Source organism: Terrapene carolina, unplaced genomic scaffold (assembly GCF_002925995.2).
Source record: "Terrapene carolina triunguis isolate 2854851 unplaced genomic scaffold, T_m_triunguis-2.0 Scaffold103, whole genome shotgun sequence".
Taxonomy (NCBI): domain Eukaryota; kingdom Metazoa; phylum Chordata; order Testudines; family Emydidae; genus Terrapene; species Terrapene triunguis.
Window position 1 is genome coordinate 2,428,348 of NW_020664454.1, and position 19,326 is coordinate 2,447,673.

At 48.1% G+C, this 19,326-nt stretch overlaps 2 protein-coding genes across 2 annotated transcripts in view; both read left to right on the forward strand.

The window, feature by feature from the left end:
• LOC113406534 (maestro heat-like repeat-containing protein family member 7) lies at positions 1–17,539 on the forward strand. Its single transcript, XM_026651805.1, is given in 16 exon segments — positions 1–246; positions 579–674; positions 819–1,033; positions 1,681–1,785; positions 1,944–2,079; positions 3,556–3,668; positions 5,369–5,523; positions 9,112–9,250; positions 10,157–10,320; positions 11,513–11,650; positions 11,763–11,782; positions 11,785–11,864; positions 12,844–12,984; positions 15,484–15,645; positions 16,788–16,943; positions 17,498–17,539. Coding segments are annotated over 13 exon segments (1,536 nt in total). The 5' UTR covers positions 1–246; positions 579–674; positions 819–1,033; positions 1,681–1,695.
• The window catches only part of LOC112120548 (tetratricopeptide repeat protein 4), a 12,590-nt gene continuing 10,468 nt past the window's right edge, over positions 17,205–19,326 (forward strand). Inside the window, exons 1-3 of the mRNA XM_029911594.1 lie at positions 17,205–17,327; positions 17,498–17,600; positions 18,134–18,196. Of these exons, the coding sequence (XP_029767454.1) occupies positions 18,194–18,196 (3 nt within the window). The 5' untranslated portion in view covers positions 17,205–17,327; positions 17,498–17,600; positions 18,134–18,193. The remainder of the gene's footprint in view (positions 17,328–17,497; positions 17,601–18,133; positions 18,197–19,326) is intronic.

A 19,326-nucleotide genomic window follows, 5' to 3' on the forward strand; every position in this document is an offset into this window, starting at 1 on the left:
TCTAGGAGGATAGATGGTTGGCCTATCACTTGACTCCCAACCTGGAGGACCCATGGACTGCTTTTCATCTGGTCCCCACCCTTTGACATGTCCAGCTTGGGTGTCCCTCCCAGGAGTTACAGCTCTAACCAGCATAACTCACAGGGTCTTTGGCGCGCACAAGCCTTCACACCACATCAAAGTACTGTCTCCAGGGAAATTTGGTTTTTCTAGAGCTGATTGGAAAAGCTTCCCCCTCGGTGTCTGGTGAGTAAGAGGCATGTGCGTTGTATGAGGTGGAAAAAAGACTGGGGATAACAGAGCAAGGAGGAGCTCTCTCCACCCTGCTGAGACGATTACACACCACGAAACTGAGTCCTTGCTGGGCTTTGGGTCATGAACAGTGTCCTATGCCATGCTGCAGGAGGAGCCGTCTTAGCTGGTTTCATATCAGGCCTCCTGGCAGTAACAGCCAATGGAGGGGTCTGAAGCAGAGCTTGCAAAGTGTGTGTGGTGTCGCAAGACCCCCACAGACAGGCTCCTAGACATCACGGGCTTTGTCTGATGTCAAGTGCTGCGGCTCTTCTTCGTCTTTTCAGGATTTGTACAACCAGACTGTGGATGCCCTGGAAGTGATGCTGGGAGCTCTCCTGTCAGAGAAGCCAAACCCAGCTGAGCTGCAGAACTTCTTGGATGTAAGCAGCATTGAGCTGGTACGGGCAGAGGGTGGGGGCATTGCCATCTTGTGGCAGTGTGAGGAGGGGAGGGTGCGAGGGAGAGACGGGAGGGTTTGTGTTTCTGTTCTTGTCTATGTCTTGACCCTATGTCTTGCTCCCTAGAGCGTAGATCATGTGTAGTGTTGGCTGTTTCAGGGCAGTGGAAAGAAAAATCATTTTCATTGAAAACAAGGGAAAGGAAATTTGATATCACTTTTCAGGAGGCTCATCCTGTTCTTCACAGCCAAGGACTCCCTTTGTCCTTCCTTCCAGTCACTGACAGCTATGGCAAAGCTCTCCCTTTCCCCGTCCCTTTCCCAGAGGAGTGGGAGTGGAAGGTGGGTCTCTAGCATCAGCTTGTGGAGCATTAACTCTGGGGTCTCCTGTCTAGCTTGGGGAGTTTGAAACCAGAAGCGCAATAGCAAAGACTCTCACTCTCCTTCCTACAGAGGCAATCAGACGTGGAAAAGTAGGAATGGCTCTCTGGTGCAGAGGGACCCACTTCTCCCTTCCTCTCCAGAGGGATTGAGTGATCCACGGATGGGGGAGTGGTATTCAGTGGTATTCAACCCTCTTGCTTCCTACCTAGAAAGTCCCTGAGGTCCAGGGAACGGGGAGGTGAGATCTGCCTGAGTCTTCTCTGGACATGACCGAGGGCTCAGAAGGAGAATGGGACCAGCCCTTTGGAGGGATGGAATACTGCAGCAGTCCCTCAACGCAGTGGGCTGATTACAGGACACTGCAATCCTGATGAACACAGAGGTGAACCGTATGGGGCTAAAGCCAGATTTACCTCTTTATAGGGTATGTGTCAGGGGAATTGTCCATGACACAAATCCTGAAGGGGAGCAGGACTCAGACAGCCTGTCTGGTTAATACCGTGGTGATCAGGTCAGAGAGAGAGAGAGCAACTTTAGGGGTTCACTGCAACACATGCCCCTGTTCTGCAGTTTCTAACACAGGCCTCCCTTGCTTATTCCTGCAGCACTTGGCCCCCTGGATGACAGCAGAGAAAGCTCATGAGCGAGCGAGGGCTGTGAGCACCAGTGTCTGCCTGTTACAAGCAGCAGCCGAGAGTCCTAAGTTCTGTGTGAGTGATCTCTGACCCCTGGTAGCCTGACGCCAGGAAGAATGGCCCTAGGCCATGCTCTCTTCCCATCATGTGGGACATTTATGGCCACTGATGACAGGTTCTCCTTGTCCACCAAACCAGCACACTGTTTCCTTCCCCCTTTGATTTTCACTCAGATGTCACACGAATTCCCCAGGCTGAGGCTCCTGATTGGACGGCTGGCCCTGCATGTTGGTGACCCAGAGAAGGAGATTGGCCGCCAGGCTATGGAATGCTTGTATTTCCTCTACTCCCTCATGTGGTGCCAAAAGGGTAAGAGGGGGCTTTCCGAACTCAGAGGACCCAAAGCTCCTGCCTGTGAACAGCTGGACCCTAACCCTGTAGGAACAGGCGTCTTCTTGGAGAACTAGTCTAGAACACAGCTTGTAAGCAGATGGCCATCTTCCCTTCTCTATGCTATAAATGGATTAGTTCAGAAACCCCAATAGGTCTTTAGGTGAGAGCCCTCTAGGGCAGTGGTTCCCAAACTTGGGACGCTGCTTGTGCAGGGAAAGCCCCTGGTGGGCCAGGCTGGTTTGTTTACCTGCCGCGTCCGCGGGTTCGGCCGATCGTGGCTCCCAGTGACCGTGGTTCGCTGCTCCAGGCCAATGGGGGCTGCGGGAAGCGGCGCGGGCTGAGGGACGTACTGGCCGCTGCTTCCAGCAGCTCCCATTGACCTGGAGCAGCAAACCGCGGCCACTGGGAGCTGCGATTGGCCGAACCTGCAGAAGCGGCAGGTAAACAAACTGGCCCGACCCGCCAGGGGCTTTCCCTGCACAAACGGCGGAACAAGTTTGGGAACCACTGCTCTAGGGACTTTGCTGCTGCTGCTGTTGATTTTCTGTGGAAGTGCTCAGGTGCTGAGATGATGGGTGGCACTATAATACTCATGGAGGGATGGCTGGAGAGCAGAGCCACTGTTAATGAAGGTTACATTTAAAAGGGGTATATTCTGCAGAGGGGGTAAGGGCAGAGTATGCCCCAGGAACGAAGCTATTTGTAAGTCACTGTGAGTGTGTAGTGTTTTGAAGGAAAGAGACAGTGAAGAATATTCTCTAGCAGGGAACAGGATAAGGCTGTTAGGAAGCTAGTGATGTAGTGTCTGCCTCCCCATACATCCATATTTCCCATGGCAGGGTGTTTGTTATGCAATAGACCTGCTGCTCCTTCAAGCACTGTGACTTCAAGCCTGTAGTGCAGCTATGGTTCAGGAACATGAATGAGAGTGGGAGGAAGCCAGTCATTTAAGGGCAAAATGGGAAGCCTTTCAAATATAGAATCATATGAAATGAAGGGCTGGAGGGACCTTGAGAATCATGAAGTCCAGCTCTCTGCACTGAAGCAAGACTAAGTATACCTAGACCATCCCTGACAGGTGTTTGTCCAACTTGTTCTTAAAAACCTCCAAGGACGGGGATTCCACATCCTCCCTTGGAAGCTTATTCCAGAGCTTAGCTATGCTTAGAGTTAGAAAGTTTTTCTTAGTATTATCCTAAATCTCCCTTGCAGCAGATTAAGACCATTACTTGTCATACCTGCAGTGGGCATGGAGAACAATTCTTCACCACCCTCTTTATAACAGCCCTTAACATACTTGTTATCAGGTCCCACCCCCTCAGTCTTCTTTTTTCAAACATGCCCAGTTTTTTTAACCTTTCCTTATATAAAAGGTTTAGAAAACCTGACTTCTTTTTTGTTGCTCTCCTCTGGACTCTCTCCACCTTTCCCAAATGTATTGTCTTCTCCTAGAACCTGAGAGGAAGATGGGGTCTGTGACAGCAGTGCTACATCAAATGCCCAAAGAGATCTTGGGTATCTACGAGCCCACCAGGACTTGTGAGAACATCTCTGAAATTGTTAAGGTGAATCCTCAACGCAGGGTGTAATGAAAAGTATTTCTGGCTGCAGGTGTGTTCCCAGTGTTGTACCTGTCAGTATACAGTGCAGAGCAGAGCAGGCTGAAAATAGGAATTTCTGTCCTATGGAAAATTCTGATATTTCAACATTTTTCATCCCAAATTGGGATGGAAACATTAAAATATCAATGTTTTTTCACAGAATGGAAAGTTCCAAATTATTTCAATTTGGAAATGTCAAAATACTTCATTTTGGCTCAGTTTGACACTGAATTGCGTCAAACTGCCACGGTGTTTCATGGGAGTTGTAGTTCGGGTGCCTCTTGCCCCCATTCTCCTTCATGGGCCAGGATTCCCAGGTGGATTACATCTCCCATAATGCACAGTGGCAGTTCAGCCAGAGGGGAATCCGGGGTGCATCATGGGAGATGTAACCAAGCCCATAGAGGAAAATGACGGTACCTGAACTCCCATGAGGTAGTGCGGCAGCACAGGTGGATACAGATTAATGTCAAACTGAAACATTTCAATTTTTTTTTCTTGTGGAAAAATTTAATTTTCTGGAGAAATTGAACAGAAAATTCCTGACCAGCTGTTGCTCAGAGCCTGTCAGCCATAATACTTTTCTTTCATCTATATTTTAGAGGAGAACTACCTGTCCTTTATCTAAGGCTCAGTGAGCACAAAAGAAAATACCAATGAAGCTTGGTTGGCCTCACTAACTGAATAGTTTGAGGCAGTGACTATACAATATCTACAGGGGTATTTGGTTTGAAGCAGTGACTAAAGAATACTCCCCAGGGTATTTGGTTACAGTATCCCATACACGCGGCTCAGGAGAAAGTCAAAGGCTGAATGCATCAGACACCAGAGCAGTTGAACTCTCGTGAAGCATTGGTATGGTTGAATGATCTTGAAATTGTTGGAGGCAGTTCATTCTTAAATAAGTTTGAAAAAAGCCAAACTTGGCTTTGTCTGGATTTTGCTTATCAATTGTGCCAGCGGCAGAGTGGGTGTCCAGCTGGGTCACCTACATCAGGTGCTTTGGTTGTGTTCGTCCAGAGATTTGGACAATTTCTCAGTCCAGACCAGATGGCAGACCTTCTACTGACAGCTGTAGAAAGCTTGAAGGAGGCCAATGAGAGCACCATTGAAGCATCAAAGACTATTCTGAATGTAATCCTGGAGAAGTACAAGCAGAAGATACAGATGGAGGTAGTTGGCTCTTGGGAGTTGGGGAGCATTTAGAATCTCCTGTCCTGGGGTACCATCAGCGGGACTCTTTCTTCATTGTGATGCTGATATTTTAAAGTGTTGCAAGTGGACTGTCTAAAGCTGGGAAATGAGCCTTCGTTCCATTGTCTCGGGACTTGGAGACTGCATCTGGAAGTTCTCTTCAAGCTGCTGCAGTTCCCTCTTGTTCTGGTTAAAGAAGTCCTACTGATTTGCTCTTCAACTTTGTTTGTAGCTATCAATCTCTTCTACAAAACACTAAAGAATTGATCACTAGGAACACTCCTTGCGTTGGCCAGGAGGAGGACCAGGCAATGTAAGAGGTCTTCTATAATGATGCTTGATGAGCTCTCCAGGAAGGTGGAATTGCTCTCATTAATAGTGTCTGCCCTATTCTGCTCCGATTCTTACCCCAAAAGGAACCCCCTACACACGTGCGCGCACATTCTCTAAGCTGTATTGTTTTCTTCTAGGTGCCAAAGATTGTGGACAGGAGCCACTCCCAGCTCAGAGCCATCCATCATTCCCATGCCAGACAGGTAGTGATGATGGCCTTATGCCTCCTGGCTCGTGCTTTCATGGAAGAAGTGTCCACAGCCCTTCTAAAGTGTCCACTCCCGCTGGACAGGTATGAAACTTCCTAATGACCAGGATACTGAGAGCTCACTCTTTGGGTTCCTTATTCTTTCCTCTCCTCCTGAGATGTCTCAGACGGGCAGTAGCTTCCTTGTTGTGCAGAAAATGTCTTTCTTGCCAAGGGTCGATTACACCACTAACCACTGAGAAATGAGACCCTCTCCGGCTTCCATCCCAGGAAGCTTCTTCTTCATCCATCTCATAATGGCAGGAATCACAGATTTGCCCAGACGCCCTATGTGATATTTACTAACTGTGACATTCGATGTGTGCCACTCGCTTGCTTGGAATGAGTGGAAGGGGGGAAATCCCACTGAGGAGAGCACCTGGGGCCTAAATTCTCAGTCTGCAGAATTGGTGCATGACCACATGTACAGCTGCCTGTGTTTGAAAAACAAAAATCTGCATGTGTACATGGGTTCTTGCGTGCACTGGTACCATTGCTGGACATGCTCTCCCTAGACTCTGGATGCCTCAACCCCAACTTAAAATTCACAGTAGTTGGTGGTGGGGGGGGGAGTCACAGTAGATGGCTGAAGTCCATTGCTCCTGCCCCCCACAACCACCGTCAGATACAGTCCCAAAACATGATTTCCCCAGGCCATTGAATAACCCTCTTCAACCCTTATCCTGTCTCCTCCCCAAACAGCCAGAGTAAAAGATGGGCTTTGTGGTGTGTTCCGAAGGGTGACCAGTCCAGGCTGTAGCAGACCAACAAGGAAAATACATTCCACAGCTCCCACTGTTCTGTATCAAAGGCATTGCAGCTTGAGGGCTTTCAGAAGCTGCAGCTATGGCAATATGTTATGGGGAGAGATGGACTCCCAGGTAACCCAGACATACAGCGCTTTCTTTGTTGGTACCTGTGATGGATTCCCCTGGGGGTGCCATCTGGAAGTGGGATACCACTGAGCCCCCTTGACCCACCAGCCTGGGCTCCCTTTTACACTGTACTGCTGTGACAAGCTGACAAGCTCTCTTCAGGCTTCAGCCTGCACTTTCACCAGCACACATACAGGTAGGGACACACCCAGCTGCAGTTACATGCAGATGCTCTGACCAGCTACTGCACGGGAAGGCTCCAGCTAGGGCATCTCCCAGTTCATAAGGCACGCGGCCCTTATGGAGTGTAAACCCAAAATTATATCATCTTGCACTGCACGGGGGAACTGTACAATGTAAGCTCATGAAATTCGCCCCCTCCCTCAATGTGGAGAGGAATATACCACAGCTTTCTGCCCTGAGTTATGACTTCCACACACTGGTTTTAGATAAAGCAAAACCAAGTTTATTAACTACAGAAGATAGATTTTAAGTGATAGCAAACAGATCAAAGCGGATTACCTAGCAAATAAACAAAAAACACAACCTAAGCTTAATGTACTACATAGATTGATATGGATAGCAAATTCTCATCCTAAGTGATGATACAAGCAGGCTGTAGATTCTTAAGGGGCAAGCTGCACTTGCTTACAGCTTGAAATCCCCAAGTGCTCCATTCACAGGCTAAAAATCCCTTTAGTCTGGGTCCAGCACTTCTCCCAGTTCAGTCTTTGTTCCTCAGATGTTTCCAGGAGTCTCCTTGGGTGAGGGAGTTAGTGAAGAACCCTGATGATGTCACTCCCCTGCTTATATAGCTTTTGCATATGGCAGGAATCCTTTGTTTCAAAGCTTGGTTCCCATGCCAGTCAGTGGAAAAATACTGACATCCCAAGATGGAGTCCAGCACTAGGTGACCAGGTCACATGTACCTGTAGTGTCATAGCAGCTATTACTCGGAGGCTGTCTGTAGAGTCCTCAGGAAGCCTCCCCAGGTGGGAGATAAGCTTCTCTGAAGGCCTATTGTTCTCTCTAATGGCTCATTAACTTTAATGGGCCCTTCCCAGCCAGCCATCTAGACTGAGAGCCTTTTGCCTAGTGGGCGTTCCCCAGGTTAAACACATTTGAAATACAGATACATAGTCAATATGCCTAACTTCAGATACAAAAATGATACCTGCGTACAAATAGGATAATCATATTCAGCAAATCATAGCCTTTTCAATGATATCTCACATGACCTACCTTGCATAAAATACATCATAACAATGTCATAATCATATCATAATATCACTGTGAAGAATATGGGTGCAGTGTCACCGTACCAACACCTGGAATTCCACTTGGAAGCCCATGTGCAGCTCCTAGAACACCAAGGTGATGTGCTTCCCTCCATTCAGGAAATGAACTGCTGCATTCTGGACAAGCTTTCGCTCCTGAATGGTATCAAGGTGTAGCCTAAAGGGGCGAGTGGATTACAGGAGTCTAATCTCAAGGTGACAGATAAGATCAGCAAAATTCCCATGTCCAAAACCAAAGGTCACGCTTGGCTTACCAAGCACGATGAGAAAGTGCCCTTTGGCATGGCTGTGCCCTGGGCTTCAGTAGTAGCCTTGAGTCTAGCATGACCCCAGAGCTGTACGCTGACTCAGAAATAATGGCTGTCCTCCATTGAGGTTAGTGGAGGTGATGTGATTCTAGACAGGTTTTTCTGGTTGTGTCCCACAACCTTCTCACAATCTCTCTGCCCTGCCTGGGCTGAATCTCAGCCAGCTCAGCCTCATCCAAGCTCCAGTCTCCTGTAGATGCGGGGCCATCCAGTCCCATTCACCAGCGAATCAGCTGTAATGATGATATACAGCTGGGTATCCTTCACAAAGAGCAGGCACCATTGCCCATGTTTCCTTTGTCACCCACCTAGTAGTCTTGTGTACACCTGAAACTAGAAATGAGAGCAGAACTCTACAGGATTCCACAGAAGATCAGTCTGGGGGTGGACAAACTATTCCCCATATTCACCCTCTCAGCCATCCCGTGTATATAGGAGCAAAGCCACTTCAAATGGGTTCCATCTACTCCTAAGCACACTTCATGATCAGCCATATCGAAGGCAGCTGACGTGCTGTCTTCATCTGTAGCCAGGAGACAATCAACCAGTGCCACTCGTGCAGCTTCAGTCCCATACCCAGTTCTACACACAGGATGAAGGGAAGCTAAAGACTGCAAATATTGCCAGAGTTGCTTTGTCTCCACCTCTGTGACGATCCTTCCCAAGAGTGGGAGATCTCATACCGGTGGTAGCAGGACCCAGTGGGCTAGGAGCCCCCTCACATTGCAGGCAGTAATGGTCTGTTCATGGCAAGGGTTGTACATCCCCAACCCACTGTAGATGCTAGGTCTGTAATGTGGCCAGGTATATGTGTAGAACCAGCAATTATCTGTGACAACCTCACATGTGTGTGACCTGACTGTATCTTGTAGGTAAAAAATATGGCTGGTTATCGTATAGCAGATTGCAGGTCTGACAGTGGTCTCAGCCCACCATGTTATCTCAAGGTGATGGAACGTGTACCACGGGTCACTTACTGCTTTAGGTACATAGTTTTGTTTCCTTGGTATCTGGGATGAGGCCTCGTTGTAGTCACCATCTCTCTGATGGAGCCCCTGACCCTAGTTTAGGTGTCATTTGTCCAGTCAGACTGTGGTGTGGCAGAGCTATATGTATCCGATCCAGCGTGCGACTGTCTCTCTCAACTCGTAGAGATGCAGCTGGGATGTGGAGAACACTGGCCAACACAGAGGCAATCTGTCACTCCCACAGACTTCTGGATGTGCTGCTGAAGGAGCTTCAGGAGAGGCCAAGTACCTCTGAGGATAGAGCCTTCATCATACCTCTAGCTGTAAGAAACAATTCACACATGACTCTCCCCTCTCTTCAAAGAGGAGAGAGGTCCACGTCTGAGAGAGATATTGCTGTGAATTCTCCCTGGGGAAGGGATGGGGAGCGCTGCCCTGTATCTCTGGCAGAGCCCTGAAAATGCTCCCATTTTCCATTTCTTTGCCTTCCGCAGGAAATGCTGTGTCCCAGACACCAGCCATCTTGTCATACACGGCTGGACAAAGCTCCCTGCGGAGCCCATCAAAGCTGCTACTTAATGACCTGGAGGGGACCTCACTGGTGCCATTTCCTCTGTTCCCCCAACAGGGACTGAGCAGTCAGTCTCCTCCCACTGTCTGCAGCACTCCACCTCCTCCCTCTCCTCTTTTCTCCTTCTCAGGGTCCAAGCAGGCTAGCTCCTGCCTCCATTGTCAGAGGGTGGGTGCACTGCCTCCCATCTCCATAGTGCTTCGTCTCCCCGAGGCCTGAGCACACCACTTCGATAGCAGCCTCAGATACAGCTGGTCCTGGTCAGTGGGACTCAAGCATTTTCCAAAGGAAGTCCGTATCATTGTCCCCATTTTACAGATGGGGAAACTGAGGCAAAGCGTGGGGCAGTGACTTGCCTAAGGTCACCCGGTGGCAAATCTGGGAACAGAATCCAGGTTTCCTGAATCCCAGTCCAGTGCTCTGTCCATTAGGCCATGCTGCCTCTTCTTTGGCATTGAAACCCTGGTCTCCTGCATGGCAATGCAGAGCATTACGCGAAGGGGTGGGGGTACCATGACAAAACAATCCGACCTCTTCTTACTGGCAAAGCCCTGGGCTAAGCAGCCGTGCTGGGGTCCATGCAGCCGAGGACTGGCTATGAAATGGAAGGGCTGGGGAGAGGCAGAGGATTTTAGCTGCATTTGTTTCCCTCCTCCAGGCAGCCAGCGCTCTGTGCGAGGTGTTATCCGTATCCATGTGCACACGGACGGTGACACGCTTCTATCCCCACCTCCTGATGGCTCTGCTTGTTCAGGTGCACTATACCATTGGGCTCAGCCTGCCCGACAGCGGGGTGTCCAGGAAGGAGCTCATCCCTGCATGGTAACTACTGAAAGGACGAGATGCTAACTGTGTATATCAGACTCCTCCCTGGGTTCAGCTGCCTGTATAGGTTACTTGTCATCATGTTCCAGGTCTTTTATGGCTTGCCCCCACCCTCCCTATCATAAGAACGGCCGTACTGGGTCAGACCAAAGGTCCATCTAGACCAGTATCCTGTTTTCTGACAGTGGCCAATGCCAGGTGCCCCAGAGGGAATGAACAGAACAGGTAATCATCAAGTGATCCATCCCCTGTCACCTATTCCCAGCTTCTGGCAAACAGAGGCTAGGGACACCATCCCTTATCCATATCATCTTTCATTCACTATCAAGAGGTCGACTCTTTCCTCCAATCAGCCCCCCAGTGCCAGCCTCCGTCAAACAAGCACCTTCACTGACCCTGCCACATGGGTGGTGCTCCCCATAAACATCTGCCAAGCTATTTCCAATCCCTTCTTCAAATGCTCCTTTGCCATGATGCCTACAAAAAACTCGACAACAGTCAGGTTGCTGGGGTGCTGAGACCACTGCCTGCCATGCTGACTGATACTGGCTCATTGTTTCCTTGTGCTCCCCCAGCTCTGTCTCTCTGTCCTCGTCTCATGCTGAGATGTAACCTGTTTGGAGCGGAGACCGTCTTTCATTTCTTGCTTTGTACAGCACCTGGCACAATGGGGTCCTAGTCCAGGACTAGGGTTCCTAGGTGCTACTGTAATACAAATAAATAATAATCTATAAGACTCTATCGTAGCTCCATGCTTTCCAGATGCTCCCACCAGTGAAGTCACCCCTCAGCACCCCAATGCTCCTCTCTCTTACAAACAGTGATGTTACAGCTCCATGCATGTGTGCTGTGGAGGGTGGAGTGTCACTGATATGTTATAGTGCAGTCTCTTCTATTTGCAGTACGCTTACCCGCAGCATGGCATTGGGCTCAACGGCTCAGTTATAGCACTGCAGGTGCCGCATGGGAGCAGTGCGGGCTTGGTCTCGGTTGCCGTGCTGCCTGTTTTAGGCCTCAGGGCAGTGACTGTGCATTGGACATGCAGTGCAGGGTTGGGGTTGCCATCTCTGACATTGCAGTGCACTGCGAGTCCCATCTTGACACAATGCAGGTATCTGGGGGGATGGGATAGAGGATTGCTCTGAGCAAGGCTGGTGTCGCTTTAATGCGGGTTTTGCTCTGATTGCAGCTGTGTTGTGAAGACAGTGAAGACCCTTCTCCTAAAAATGGGATGCCACTACGAGTTCACCTCTGTTGAGAAGGAGGGAGGCTGGGCACTGCTCACTAGCTCTGAGGAGCACCATCGCGGGGTAGGCCTGCTTGCAAGGTGAGAGGCGAGAGCTTTGCTCTTGACAGATCTTCCCATCCGTCCCTTCTGCCAACTGCTCCCCCCGCCGACTCACCTCCTCTGTAATAAGGGCATCTGTTTGCTCCCACAGAGCCATGGTCCACTATTCTTGCGGATCTTGTACCTTCTGGTCCCGTTCCTCGAACGAGGTGATAAACAGCACAAGCTCACAGTGATGGCCTTTTTCGTTGAGGTAAAAGTTATTGGCTCACATCTATTGTGGTACAAAAGAGCATGAGCTGCATCTTCCCTTTCTGGACTGGTCAGCTGACCTCGGACTCCAAGTGTCTCCTATATCTGATTCACTGAGCTTTTGGGGAAAGCCTGAATAACCCTTGAGAGTGTTCAAGAGACTATGTGCATGTGTCAGAAATAGCGATAATACTTTGCCCTTCTACAGCATCTACCTTCTGAGGCTCTCAAGACACTTTGAACATTTCTCCCCACCACAGCACATTGAGGTAGATGAGTGTTATCACCCCCATTTTACAGATGGGGAAACTGCGGCAACAAGGCCTTAACTCCCCAAGTCACATAAGAAGTCTGTGGCAGAGACCAGAATAGAAACCTTTTAGTCCTGTGCTTTGGTTTGTGCTCCTTCTCTTTTCCTAAATGTAGGTTTATAGTATGTAAATATCTTTTATAGACAGGCCAAAATTCTCAAATGTGGGTACCTGGCTTTGAGTACCCACTCCGTCTTTAGGCACCTGAATAAGTAGCCCAGTGTCCATAAGTGCTGAGCACCGGAGTTCCCATTGCAGTCAGTAGTTGCACAAAGGGGGTGTGGCCAGCACGCTGACTCCCACACACTGGCCAGTGGTCTGAGATCATGGCTTGGGTAGCATATGATTCACCTGCATAATCTCAAAAATCTTATAGTCAGCCCAAGGAATGGGCATCATGCCCACTGCAGACACAAGGGATGGTTTTTGCACTTGTTGGTGCGTGGAATAGACTTCATGCCCACAAAGAGAGAGTCTGTGAACATCTGGAATGAGATTCTTACCTGCCTTGAGCACAAGGAGCAGGCTTCATTCCCCCTCTAGGCATGGCAAATAGACTTCATACATGCTGGAGCATTTACAGCAATTTCATGGTAATGTTCATCCAGAGAACAGACAGACAGCTGTCTGTTTTGCAGCCTGTTATTGGCCTGCTCTTTGTCTTTTTAGCTTCTCCATATGCCACAGGCAAAGCGGCTCCCAGAAAAATATTCCGTGCTCCGTCTGCTGAAAGGACTGACTGACCCAGATCCAGTTATCAGAGCACTGTGCGTCAAAGGACTGATTACCATGGCAGACTGGCCAGGGCAAGTGAGATGGAATCCATTTCATTACACAATCAATATCCATGTAATTACTCCAGAAGTATCAGTAACACTAGTAGAAATCTAGAGTGACTCTCTCTGCTGATGGAAGTGAAACAGACTCCATTCCTGTTTGTGCAGAGAACTGCTGGCCTGGATCAAGGCTAGGTGAACAGCATCTAAAATTGCTCCAGATCCCAGCCTTTCAAAGCAGACCCAGAACCATTTATCTGGATCTGAGATCAGTGAGCAGCATTTAATATTGCTCCAGATCTCAGCCTTGCAAAGCATATAAAAAACCCTCTTAACTGGATGTACTTGAAAATGCTACTACAGATATCAGTGAAACTTTCAAGGAAGAGGCATATCCTCATTGATAGAGCACTACCAAATTCACGTCCATTTTGGTCCATTTCACAGTCATGGGATTTTAAAAATCATAAATGTCATTATTTCACCTATTCAAATCTGAAATTTCATGGTGTTGTAATTGCAGAGGTCCAGACCCAAAAAGGAGTCTGCGAAGTTATTGTAGAGGGGTTGCGGTACTGCTACCCTTACTTCTGCACTGTTGCTGGCAGTGGGGCTGCCTTCAGAGCTGGGCAGCTGGAGAGAAGTAGCTGCTGGCCAGGAGCCCAGCTCTAAAGGCAGAGCTGCCATCAGCAGCAGCGCAGAAGTAAGGATGGCATGGTATGGTATTGCCACCCTTACTTCTGCGCTGCTGCCTGCAGAGCTGGGCCCTCAGTCAGCAGCCGCACTCTCCAGCCACCTAGCTCTGAGTGCAGTGCAGAAGTAAGGCTGGCAATACAGTGACCCCCTAAAATAACTTTGCGACTCCCCCTGCAACTCCCTCTTGGGTCAGGACCCCCAATTTGAGAAACACTGGTCTCCCCCGTGAAATCTGTATAGTAAAGGGTAAAAGTACACAAAAGACCGGATTTCACAGGGGAGATCAGATTTCATGGTCTGTGATGCGTTTTTCATGGCCGTGAATTTGGTAGGGCCCTGCTCATTGGGTATCTAACACTGCACACTAGAGACAGGGTAGGAAATAAATTTCTGCATTATTGGATAAAATGCAATCTGAGGGCTGTGTATGGATTATAGCACTGGTTTTCAACCTGTGGTCCACAAACCCCTGGCGGTCCACAGACTATGTCTAAGATTTCCAAAGGGGTCTGTACCTCCATTCAAAATGTTTTAGGGCTCCACAAATGAAAAAAAGGTTGAAAACCAGTGGATTATATTAAAAAGGGCTAGGATTATACAGTGTCATCTTTTACGCCTTTACATTGTCTATTTTTGGCTACTTTAGTGCCTGGTCATGTCCTAGAAAAATCCGTTTATTTGAATTGTCATGGCATAAATGTGAGCAGAAATCAGTCATGTCATTAGCAATGAAATAAACGCAAAAGGGAAAAGAAAACCTCATGACCGCTTTTGTCAAGGCTGCTTCCCCACTCTGAACTTTAGGGTACAAATGTGGGGGCCTGCATGAAACTTCTAAGCTTAACTACCAGCTTAGATCTGGTCCGCTGCCACCACTCCCAAAGTGCTAATTCCCTTCCCTGGGTAGCCTTGGGAGACTCTTCACCAATTCCCTGGTGAATACAGATCCAACCCCCTTGGATCTTAGAACAAGGAGAAATTAACCATCCCTCCTCCTTTCTCCCACCAACTCCTGGTGGATCCAGATCCAACCCCCTTGGATCTAAAAACAAGGAAAATCAATCAGGTATTAAGAAAAAGTCTTTTAATTAAAAAAAAAGAAAGGTAAAAGAAAACCCTCTGGGAGAGATTAGCATACCAGCTCTCTCACAGACAACAGATTCCAAACACAGAGGATGTTCCCCTGGGCAAACCCTTAGGTACACACACAAAAAATACCCAAAATACCCAATTTGACTATTCCTCTAATTGCACAAGACAGGTTACAAAGAAATAAACATAAACCTATTTATTTCCTTCACTAATACTCACTACTTAATAAGAGGCTGAATTCTGGAGCTTTCCCACTCTGGTCCAAAGTGAAACTCAACAGACAAAGGGAACTTTTTTCCTTCCCTTTGAACCATCTTGTCCTCTCATTGGTTCCTCTGGTCAGGTGTCAGCTAGGCTAGGTGAACTTCTTAACCCTTTACAGGTAAAAGAGGCATTAACCCTTAACTATCTGTTTACGACAGCTTTGTTTCAAAGTTTTTTTTTGTTGTTTTTTTTTATTTGCCTCCTATATTCACACATGGTGAGCCCCAAAAAAGCCTCATACCATAGCTAAGACCAAGAAGTGAATTAGGGGAAGGGAAAGAATGTGACATAGGCTGTAATTTACAGGGAACAGGGTATGAATTCTGTGGAAAGTCCATTTTAAGCTAACCTTGCCATTTTCTTGGGGGCTTTTTCAGTATTTAGAAAAATTCTCACATTGGTTGTTTTCTTTTTAAACTGAAAACCAGAATCCTTGGTGAGACAGTGTGGGGTAGTTACTGCATCAACTTCTTCTGTATAGGAGATAAAGGTCCTGGTGCCAGCCATGATAAACAGCTTGTGTGGAGTGGACGGGAGGCTGGTTGTGGAGGCTCTTGCTGATGTGAGGAAGATTCTCAGAGGCCTGGATGTAGCAAGTTATGTTGGCTGCATCACCAGTCCCCTTAGGCTCCTCTTTGATGATGTAAGACAACGGTGTGTGTGAAAGGGATGAGGGAAGGGGAGCCGAGGAGCATGTCCCTTGCACACCAGCAATCAGTTGTATCAAATAATGGAAGTGAAACAATGTCACTCTTCCTGCTTTCAGTCCCTTCATTCTTGCTCCTGCCCCACCACAGTTGTCTTGTGCCTGTCCCAGCTCAGTGGACCCTGCTGTCTATGACTTGGAGGCACAGCCCATGCTGTAGCCATGCCTAACAGGTTAGGCCCCTACTATGGCATGTGATGGGGGCTGTTTATGGTGTGATACACATATGCCACAGCTACGCATGTTGTACATGGCATATTCAGTCACACTACACACTTTGTGCAACCGAGTGAGGCTGGAAAGAAGAGCGATTTCAGCTCTTATCATATATACTGACCTGTTAAGTGCTGAGTGCCCTCAACTGCTATTGATGAAGTCAGTAGGAGATGAGGGGACTCAGCACCTTGAAAGATCAAGCCCTGTATCTGTATATAATGCATCGCGAACACCATGTGGCACAGCTCTCCCTTACCAAAAGTGTGATGCATTATGGTAGCGGTTCTCAAACTTCATTTCATCGCAACCCCCTTCTGACAACAAAAATTACTACAGGACCCCAGGAGGGGAGACCGAAGCTTGAGCCCGCCCCAAGGGCTTCAGCCCCAGGCAACCCTAGCCCCACTGCCCAGGGCTGAAGCCCTTGGGCTTGGGCTTTGGCCCTGGGTCCCAGTAAGTCTAAGCCAGCCCTAGCAACCACATTAAAATGGGGTCGTGACCCACTTTGGGGTCCCGACCCACAGTTTGAGAACCGCTGCATTATGGGAAATGTAGTCCAACTGGGGATGCTGGCCCATAGAGGAGAATGGGAATACAAGGCACAGACTACAACTCCTGTGGAGCACTGCAATTCCCATTTTCCACTGAAATCTTTTGGCCAACATATTTCAGTTAAAAAACACATTTTCCACAGAAAGCAGGCTCTTCTTGCGAAAAAATAATTGTTTTGTCAAAAGCCCTAATATGGACCATGGAGCAGCATAAACATTGCAGTAATTTTCATTACAAACCAAGAGGAGTACTACTGTTCACTATCAAGACCCCTGTCTTCCTGACTTCCTCTGTTTGTGTCTCTCTCTCAGGAGAGAATGAGTGTGCGTTCTGCTGCCATTTCCTTGTTTGGAAAAATGGTCAAGAAGGTGACGAAGAGTCAGGGGCTTATGAAAGAGGAGGATGTCTTGGACAGCTTGATTCCATTACTTCTGCACCTGCAAGAGGACAACCCTGACATGGCTGAGGCAAGTTCCTACAGTCATTTAGCTCCAAGCCTCAGTCATCACTATCCCCAGACATCTTTCTCCATCTCCACCTTTCAATGTAGGATCTTCTCCTAATCTATCTACTCTAATGTGTTTCCTTCTGGAAAAAACGTAGAGCTTCCCTATCACCTCGTGAAGAAGAAATTCCAGGAGATTCATTTTCATTGCAGGTTATTAACAGTTGGAAAATATTGCCAGTTCCCAGGCTTTTAACTGTGGGAACTCCATCCTGTCTTGTAGAAATGTAAGAATGTCTTGGATGAATGTTATTGACTCCTGGAATGGAGACTACCTAAACAGGTGGGCAACAGGAAGGCTTGGCACAACCACCAAGAAGATGTGGATGAAATCTGTCAGTATCTTGTAAGTAATTTCTGGGTTCATTGTTAGAACTGCGTGTTGATTTGGTTGAGGGAGGGTTTACACAGAGTAAGATACCCATTTTTATCAAGCTGTGTGGGTAGGCTTATGAGGAGTTGTGTCGGGCCATCCCTGTCATTAAGCTTTCATTTTGTGCATTATTGATGTCTTAGGTGAAGAAACATCAGGAAAATGTCCAGAGGTTCTTGTTCTAAAGCCAGTGCTACCTCAGCAGCACACAGCCTTCTTTACGAAGGGCTGCAGCCATATTCATAGGTAAATACAGAAAAATGTGCATTTCTTTAGCAAATTCCATAGAAGCACTTTTTCAATCTTTTGCGCCGTTCCCTCTAGTACTGCAAGTTAATTGCTTTTTGCCAGATACCCTGATTTCTTGACCTTATAGGATTTAGTATTTGGTGCACTACAGAACCAGGAGTCACTCCTGGATTTTGTGCTATCAGAATACCCCTAAGGGCCCCACCCATCAGCAACTAATCCTGTGGGAACCTCCAAGATTCCCCTGGATGCTCCTATAGGAATTTCTCTGCAAAAATGTATGTCATCATCTTGAAAGCCAGCCTCTCAGTATGACCCCAATCCAAAGCTCATTGGAGTCAGTGGAAAGACTCCAGTTGACTTCAGTGGGCTTTTTAATCAAGTCCTATCTCCTTAGCTTCTCCATTTCAGAATTTAGGAACTTGTCCAAATACCTGACGGCATCCTTGTGTGAAAGACAAAAACTGTGCAAGTCCCTATCGGAGGGTGGGAGAGTAACGGGAATTCCCTGCTTTTAATGGCATGTTCAGGGTTCCTGGTTATGCACATGGACAACATGATGAGAATGAAAGATTTGGACATCATAAGTAATGGTAAGTAAATACCTCATTTTTAAATTCCTATGGCCTTGGATGAGTATGTGTGTGTGTGTGTGAGTGTGTATGTGTGTCTGAGGAGGCATTGGGATTTATATGCACAAAGATCAGTACTTTTGCTGTGCAAGAACTGTATAAATAGTACTGGTAATAGTTTGAATCTATACCTCTTCTTCCTCTATGCTTTATTCTTGGTGGCACCCCCAATCGCATGTGTTTGACTACCAGTTCTATCAACACTAATGACTCTCAAATCCACTCTGGACCCATCTCTCAAAGTTCAGTCTCTTTTCTTACACACACTGTCCAGCATCTTATATTGGTTGGCTCACCATTAATTCAAACTCAGTATGACCAGAACTAAACTCTTTTACTACTCCCTTTTTCCAATGTTGTAGGCAACACCACCATCCTCCTTGTCAACCAGACCTGTAACCTTGAATCATCTTTGTCTCCAAAGCCTGCCACGCAATCTTGACTTCTTTTTTGGAGCAGAATTAGAGTGTTGGTGGGTGTTGGCCACATGTAATAGCCGGATGTTAGACAGTGCCAGGTGCCTTCCTCAGAGAGCGTGTCTGTGGTTTCTTTACTCACTGAGCTCTCTGCTGCACAGTTATCAGTTGAGAGCTTTCCTGACCCACACAGTTGGGGTGTTTCTTTCCCCATTCCCCCAAGGGTAGAGCTGTTCCTGTGTGGGAGCAGGCTTCACTCTTCCAGGGCAGTATCCAGACCTGACTCTAGGCACTTGTTTCCCCCTCTGGGTTTTCCTCATTGGTTGCTGTGTTTGGGAGACAGGGGCTATTCCCTCTCTTTGCTCCTGTCCCTGGGGCTGCGGGGGGCTGAGAGGGAGCTGGCCCTGTTTGTGGGGATGCGGGGAGAAGAGGGGCTGTGTCTCAGCCCTGTCCCTAGGGGGAAGGTGGGGAGGTGTCCCTGACTCCCAGGCTGAGTTGGGGGGAGTGGTCCCCAGGTTGGTATGACATGGCAGGAGCTCTCCCTAACCTGCATGGAAGCTGTCCCTGGGTTTGTACACGGTGTGGGGAGCTGTCCCTGATCCCCAGGCCCTAGGGAGGGGGCTGTCCTGGGGTTTGTATGGGGCAGGAGGAGCTGTCCCTGATCCCCAGGCCGCG